At 50.8% G+C, this 7,665-nt stretch overlaps 1 protein-coding gene across 1 annotated transcript in view; it reads left to right on the top strand.

Moving 5' to 3' along the window:
- Positions 1-7,665, top strand: part of CTCF (CCCTC-binding factor (zinc finger protein)) — a gene marked incomplete at its 5' end in the record, with an annotated part of 13,528 nt that overhangs the window by 1,807 nt on the left and 4,056 nt on the right. Inside the window, 8 exons of the mRNA XM_010132717.1 lie at positions 7-724; positions 1,320-1,490; positions 2,307-2,440; positions 3,876-3,996; positions 4,804-4,953; positions 6,210-6,370; positions 6,761-6,943; positions 7,056-7,191. Coding sequence (XP_010131019.1) covers positions 7-724; positions 1,320-1,490; positions 2,307-2,440; positions 3,876-3,996; positions 4,804-4,953; positions 6,210-6,370; positions 6,761-6,943; positions 7,056-7,191 — 1,774 coding nt within the window. The remainder of the gene's footprint in view (positions 1-6; positions 725-1,319; positions 1,491-2,306; positions 2,441-3,875; positions 3,997-4,803; positions 4,954-6,209; positions 6,371-6,760; positions 6,944-7,055; positions 7,192-7,665) is intronic.

Raw genomic sequence — 7,665 nt, 5'->3', positions numbered from 1 at the left:
AAAGAGAGAAAAACCTATCAGAGACGGCGCGAAGGTGGGCAAGAGGATGATGCTTGTCATATACCACCCAGCCAAGCAGATGGAGGTGAAGTCGTGCAGGATGTCAACAGTGGGGTGCAAATGGTGGTGATGGAACAGCTGGATCCAACTCTTCTTCAGATGAAGACAGAAGTGATGGAAGGTGCAGTGCCTCAAGAAACGGAGGCTACAGTGGACGACACACAGATCATAACACTTCAGGTTGTTAACATGGAAGAGCAGCCTATAAACCTTGGTGAGCTTCAGCTGGTCCAAGTACCTGTACCAGTGACTGTACCTGTTGCCACCACGTCTGTGGAAGAACTTCAGGGAGCTTATGAAAATGAGGTTTCCAAAGGAGACCTGCAAGAGGGGGAGCCCATGATCTGTCACACCCTCCCTTTACCAGAAGGCTTCCAAGTAGTGAAAGTGGGTGCAAATGGTGAGGTGGAGACGCTGGAACAAGGTGAACTTCAGCCACAGGAAGATCCCAATTGGCAAAAGGATCCAGACTATCAACCACCAGCCAAAAAAACAAAGAAAAACAAAAAGAGTAAACTTCGCTACACGGAGGAAGGCAAAGACGTGGATGTCTCCGTGTATGACTTTGAAGAGGAGCAGCAGGAGGGTTTGTTGTCTGAGGTCAATGCGGAAAAGGTGGTGGGCAATATGAAACCACCTAAACCAACAAAAATCAAAAAGAAAGGTAAGCTCCGTGTCCCCAAGTGGCATTTAACGTGTTTGTTATGGTGGGACCTTCCAGTGCGATCAAAGTGGCTGAGTAGGTGCCATCGGGGGCAGCAGACACGCCCAGTGTCACTTACTCTTCATGTAATGTGGGCAGAGCTCCCATCTCCTCCATCTAGGCCGTCCAGGAGCTCTTTTCCCTCGAGGGTAATGCTCTGGTGTCAGTGTTTCCAATTTAAAAGATTCTTCTCCTTGCCGTGATACCTGTGTAAGGGTTCGTGAACGCGTGGTTTCCCTCGGGAACCAAGCGCATCCTGAGTCCTGTAGGGTTTCTCCTGGCCAGTGGCTGGGTGAGGAACAATGTGCAGAGGAGAACAGTCGGGATGTCTGGCTTTAAGGACCCCTCTTGACAGTAGTGAGGGAACAACGAGTGCTGGCGCACTGAGGAAAGTTGAAGACCCAGGCAGTGCCTATTCCTAAGGATCCGCAGTTGGGTTTGATGGTACATGGTGGTTCCGTGTGACAGTTAGACCTCCAAGAATCTTCCCTTTTCCCTGCTCATCTCTCCTGTTACGCAGCAGACCACAAGTAAAGCTGGTTTCCTTCCTGGCTAGGTGTAAAGAAGACATTCCAGTGCGAACTGTGCAGTTACACTTGTCCGCGTCGTTCCAACTTGGACCGCCACATGAAAAGCCACACCGATGAAAGACCACACAAGTGCCACCTCTGTGGCAGGGCTTTCCGGACAGTCACGCTGCTGCGGAACCACCTCAACACTCACACAGGTACTCCTGCTTGGCGTGCATCGGTCCCGCATCGCTAGCACAGGTAGAAGCCCAGGATGCCTCTAGCTTGAGTCTAACTCCTCCTACGGCACGAGAGCCTGTGTTGGGTTTGTCACAGGAGTGCCCGGCCAGGTCGGGCGCAGAGCTGGCCCTCTGCACAGGTACCAAACTGGTGCGGGGCTGGGCCTGAAGGGACAGAAATGTTCCCTTTGTCCTGGGCATTCGTACTTGTGTTCTAAGCTTTGTGTTGCTGCTGCTGCGTGCTGAAAAGACAAGCGTGAGGCTGGAGCTAAACGTAAGGGGATTGAAAATCACAAAAAAACCCCTAACCCCGAGGAACAGATGATAAACAGGACCAGTGAGGAGCTGTGGCACATATCTGTTGCTCCTTATCAAAGTTTCTGGTATAAAACTGCAGGTAATTGAGCTGTAATTATATTTCAGTTCCTTGTGACCTTTCTGCTAAAAAAACCTGCCAGTGTAATTCACACCCCTGGTTTTCCTGGCTTATGTTATGCCTAACTGGGTGGTTGGAAATTTGTAAATAACCAAGTGGTACAAAAATAAGGGAGTCTATTTCCTCACTGAAAGGATGTTAATTCTCTGAGATCTTTAATGCATTTGTTTATACGTAAGTTGTGACTCTTGTGTCTTATTTGCTGCTCTGATCCTTCACAACTTGAAAGCAATGCTGCTAATCCAATTCAAAACAAAACTGAAACAAAACCCACCCAAAAAAACCTCCCAGACTGTCCCATATTTTCTTTTGTCACTAAATCTGAGTGTCATGGTCCTCCTGTTTTCCTCGAACTCCAGGTACTCGCCCTCACAAGTGCCCAGACTGCGACATGGCCTTTGTGACCAGTGGAGAGTTGGTTCGGCATCGCCGCTACAAACATACCCATGAGAAGCCCTTCAAGTGTTCGATGTGTGATTACGCGAGTGTGGAGGTACGTGATTCGTTGTTACAGCGCTCGATACGTCCTTGGAGGCATCAAAGCCTGCGCGCCATCTGGTACGAGCTCCCTCCTTGGGCATTGCCTCTGCGGCCATTTGTGTGAAAGGCTCTGAGCAAAACGCGTTAGGAATCGGCTCCGCTCCTGGAAGTGGAAGAAACTGGTGGAGTTTCCTCGGTTAGCGAGTGCGTGACGCAAGAGCGTTTCTGCCCAGAAACCTGGGGGGCTGGCGGCCAGTTCCCCTCTGGAGACAGTAGGTGTTGTCATCGTTTCTTAAATTACTGGGCCTTTGAGGCGCTTGCAGGCATCGCAGCGCGCCGCGCGTTGGAGGCGGCAGCCATCTCCTGCTGCAGCAGGTGCACGTCCAGACCCGAGGTGCCCTCTCAGAAACGGGCCTTGAGCCCACGATCTGTTCGTGCCGTTAAGGCCAAAACTGACGAGCCTTTGGCTTGTTACCAGTGAAAAGCAGCTTTGCTGTTAGTGGCTTGTTGATTTGTTAAGCTTCCTTGAATGCTCTCCCCTGTGCAGTGGTGTTACTGGTGCTACAGGACAGCTTTGCTTTGTGAGCAAGATGGTGAGCAACACAATTTAACAAAAACCAAACCACCCCAGAAAGGAAGAAGGTTTCTGTGGGGAGAGGTTGAGTCGAGGCTTCGGGCTGTTTTTTCTTACCCACAATGTGGCTGCAGTGCTGTAATTCCAGACCATGTGGTTTGAGTAAATGGTGTTGCAGTGGTTTTCACAGCATGAATTAGGAACGAATGGGTGAGTTGGTCCTTGTTGAGCTGGTGCTGCGTGCTGTAGATGTAGGTTGGTGATTAAGCAGCGTGGTCAGGCCGGAGTAGAAAACGCCTTAACATTTGTATTCATGCTGACCTTTGAGATGGATTTGTACCTTTTAAATAAAACCAGGAGGGGGAAGGAATTAAGTCACCCTGTTGACTCTAGGACTGGATTTTTGTTGTTCTTAGTAAGAAATTGGTTTATCTTATCCATCACCCCAGTCAAGTAACTTGAGAGGACCCAAGAAAGCATCCTGTGGAGACACATACACCGTCCTGGGGACCCTGACCCCTGCAGTGTTCCTGGAGTGCGTGTTCTCCCAGAACGCTTTGTTGTGTCTCTCCAGGGTGGTACTTTCCCATTTTAGCGGGCCCTCAGGGGCTGAGGTGGTCCGTACCAGTCAGGTGAGCACAGGACTCTAAACCAGGCTGTGCCGAATGCGGGAACGAGTGTCTGGGAACGAGGTTGGCAGGCGGAGCGGAGCGGGCAGGAGCGAGTGGCTGTGTGCAGTGTAAAAATGGCATCAAAACAGGCTCGTGGGGTTAGTGGCAAGGTGAAAATAGGCTGCATTAAACTCTTGCCTGACTTCTTCTGGCAGTCAGACCTGCTGATCTGTGCTAACGTCAGTCCTGCTCTTGGCTTGCAGGTTAGCAAATTGAAACGCCACATTCGCTCCCACACCGGCGAGCGCCCGTTCCAGTGCAGCTTGTGCAGCTACGCCAGCAGGGACACCTACAAACTGAAGAGGCACATGAGGACCCACTCTGGTACTGACGCCGTGTTCTGTAGCGTTGTGCTCGTGTTTTCACGTGCAGCGTGTGCTGACTCCTGAACAGCCAAAGAAACACTATTTTGTAATTTAATATAAAACCTGTATAAAGTCTGTAGCTGAAGAGAATGCACCGGGATTTTGGAAGTGCCAGTAAATTCATAACGCGACAGTAATTGCTGCACTGCAAAGCGAGTGTGGAGGAGTCTGATTTGCAGTTTGGCTGAGGTGATAAAATACAGGCACTTCTCATAGGAACCGAAGCAGCTTCCTCCATTAGCAGTGTGCCACTCCCAGCTGCAGATCGTAGCCATTTACAGTTTCATGCTAGAGTGCAGCTGCAAAAGCATCTCATGTTAGTCCATAAAGATCCCTGGGTGCTTTTCTTCAATAGAAATAGGGAGGGGTTTAGCACAGAACTTCACTGCAGTGCCCAATTAGTCATATGGCTGAAACTGAAGAGGAAGATAAAGTTGCCCCTGTGTGTCTACACAAGCATTTGGGACCCCCGTCCCCCAAAAATCTGATGCCACTTGCTGTCTACCGGCAGCCCGCAAGTAGGTCTTCCATGCAGAAGGATAATAATTTAACTCACTTGCTTAAAGATTGAGCTGGAGCCTCGCTGTAGAATGGTACACACTGCAGCTAAAACTGGCAGAGACACACAATCCCGAGCTCTCTGCAGCTCCTGTTTCTACCCAGTAGCTGCTGCAGGTCTCTGGGAGGCTGCTTTGTTCGGGGCTCCTCGGTGAGATTTCTTTTTAATTCAAGTTCTTGTGCTGTTTTCCTCCTTCCGCCGCTGCAGGAGAGAAGCCATACGAATGTTACATCTGCCACGCTCGCTTCACTCAGAGCGGCACCATGAAGATGCACATTTTGCAGAAGCACACGGAGAACGTGGCCAAATTTCACTGTCCTCACTGTGACACTGTTATAGCGAGAAAGAGCGACCTGGGTATGTAGCTCGCAAAAGGGGCCAGTGGCTGAAGGTTCTACACACCTTTTCCCAGAGTTAGTTCCCCTAGCCCAACCGCTGGCCTAGTTTTAACCTGACTCCTCTGGTAACGGCCCCGCATGAGCTCAGGCCGAGGTGTGTGCCTGGTAGTACATGCTCTTAGCTTACAGCAGCTGCTGCAGACGAAACTCTTCATTTCTTTCGTTATCGGAAAACGCAGCATATTTTCCAAGCTTATGAGGCAGGTTGGCGTTTTCAGGCCCATGGATGTGAGGCACTGATTGAACTGGGACTGAGATCACAGCTGCGTGTGGGGCTGGAAAACGGAAAGGTCGCTTGGCTTGACCCCTCCTCCACACTGGCAGCCATGAAGTTTTGTGCCGAGATACTCACGTACGCGAAAAGGTTTAAATTAGACTAAATAGTTTTAAGTTTCCAGGCTGTGGAGGTGTGTGACACAGACAGGTTTGGGCTGTCACCAAAGCCCCGAGTCCTTGCGGTAGGAGTCTTGCTCTAGCGAGCAGGACCTGGTGTGATTCTGGCAGGCAAAGCTCTCTTATGTTCTACAAGAGAGGGAAAAAATACCAGAGCACCCGGAGCAGCTGAGGAGAAAGCAGAAGCCGTGATTTGGCAGAACTTTTTGTCTCTGAACAGAATATCACCCAGGTTCTGGGAAGTCAGGCTCCCTTCCAGTAACAGCAAGTGCAGCGAGAGGCAGTTGGAGGGATGGCTGGTGCTTGGTGTCGGGAGCGAAGAAGTTGATGTACAACAGAGGAAAAACTGGTGCTAGCTAGGAAGACTTTTTTTCTTCTGATAACGCTTTAGGCTGCCCTGAGCCACCTCGTGCGGCTGAGGTATGCTCATGGCTGGAGGATTTCAAAGAAGTGGCTAAAACCTCTGTCAGGTGATCTGCTGGTATCCCTGTTGCCTTCCAGTCCTGTCACTCTGACTCTAAGCCCGCCGAAGCCCCTGGCTTTTCTCCAGTGTATACCTGGCTTCTGGCTCTGTCCAGGCAATTCGGAGCCGTCTTAAACCTAACAGACCCTGTCCCGTGATAAAACTTGATGGGGATTTTCCTCGAGGCCTTTCTGTTTACAAGTTTCTTAGGTTTTTGGTTCAATCCTAAATGAACTATTGCACTTTTTCTCGGCTTGAGCTCAAGAGTACGTGGAGGGAAGGTAGCTAAGGGGCCTGGGGGCTGTCTTCCATGCCTAGAAAGCTGTGGTGAGTAAAGGCTCCGATTCTTTTGCTCCTAGGTGTCCATTTGCGGAAGCAGCATTCCTACATCGAACAGGGCAAGAAGTGCCGCTACTGCGACGCTGTGTTCCACGAGCGATACGCCCTCATACAGCACCAAAAGTCTCACAAGAACGAGAAGCGCTTCAAGTGTGACCAGTGCGATTACGCATGCAGACAGGTAAGCGGGGCAGGACTGGCATCCCTTCTGAGCTGAAAATACGAGGTGGGAATCTTCACTGGTGAGTTTGACCGGCTATCAAGATCAAACTGACTCTCTGAATCTTGTGAAGGGAAGTTCAGTGGCTCCTGCTTGGTGTAGTGCTGCCCTGTAGAGAAGCACCGTCTGACTCACAGCCTTGATGTAGCTGTTGACAGAGGGCCAGGAGTCCATGCAGGGTGGCAGTAGCTAGGACTGAATATGCCGACAGTCGAGGTGTTCTTGCGTTCCTGCAGAATCAGCCTAGCCTTGGTATTGAGGATAAAGCGTTGGCCTCCTTCTAGCTGCAGATTCACTCCTCTGTTTCCATATATGTGAGTCTCAAGTTACTTTTCCTGTCTCGCTGGTCAGGAGCGGCACATGGTGATGCACAAACGGACCCATACTGGAGAAAAGCCTTACGCCTGCAGCCACTGCGATAAAACCTTCCGGCAGAAGCAGCTCCTCGACATGCACTTCAAACGATACCACGATCCCAACTTCGTCCCTGCTGCCTTCGTCTGTTCCAAGTGTGGCAAAACATTCACTCGCAGGGTGAGGGAATGTACTGGCACCAGAAACGTGCTGAAAGTAGAGCCCGAAGATCTGATCTCAAATTCAGCACATGTTGTATTTCATGTTTTGTTGGTTTTTCTCTCCCTCATAGAACACGATGGCCAGACACGCTGATAACTGCTCTGGCCTAGTTGGTGGGGAAGGAGAGAATGGAGGAGAGACAAAGAAGGGCAAACGTGGCCGAAAGAGAAAGATGCGGTCCAAGAAGGAAGATTCCTCTGACAGTGGTAAGGAGCAACTCAGTGTGTGGTGGGAATTGCAGCCTGTGATTCACCGTGTGTGTCAGCTGCCAGCTTGCCTGTTCTGCAGGTTGGCTTTGGCACTGAAAAGCTTTTGTCTAGTTGACAAGCAAAAAGTGATGGTATGTGGCCAAGCAGAGGGGTGGCTGCCTGTGGGGGGAAATACAGATCCCGTGTCCTGGGCCTCTCCCAAGACAGAGCAGTGAAGAAACCCCGTCTGACACCCCTTGCCTGGGCCACACAGTTCCTGCCCTGCCAGTCACCTGCCTGTGAAGTTCTCTGGAAATGGCGCGTGCTCCTGCTCCACCACTCCAGGTTCTGATAGGTGGCTGCTGTCCGTGAGGAGGTGACAGCAGCTGCTGCAGCACAGAGCGATCCCCTTCACCGTGGCGTGAAGGAAAAGCTCAGTCACAGTCCTCCCTCCTTCCTGCAGAGGGAAAACTTAGTCACATCCTCAGCAGG

The sequence above is a fragment of the Buceros rhinoceros genome, unplaced genomic scaffold (genome assembly GCF_000710305.1).
Source record: "Buceros rhinoceros silvestris isolate BGI_N320 unplaced genomic scaffold, ASM71030v1 scaffold133, whole genome shotgun sequence".
Lineage (NCBI taxonomy): Eukaryota > Metazoa > Chordata > Aves > Bucerotiformes > Bucerotidae > Buceros > Buceros rhinoceros.
This window is presented reverse-complemented; position numbering and strand designations above follow the sequence as displayed.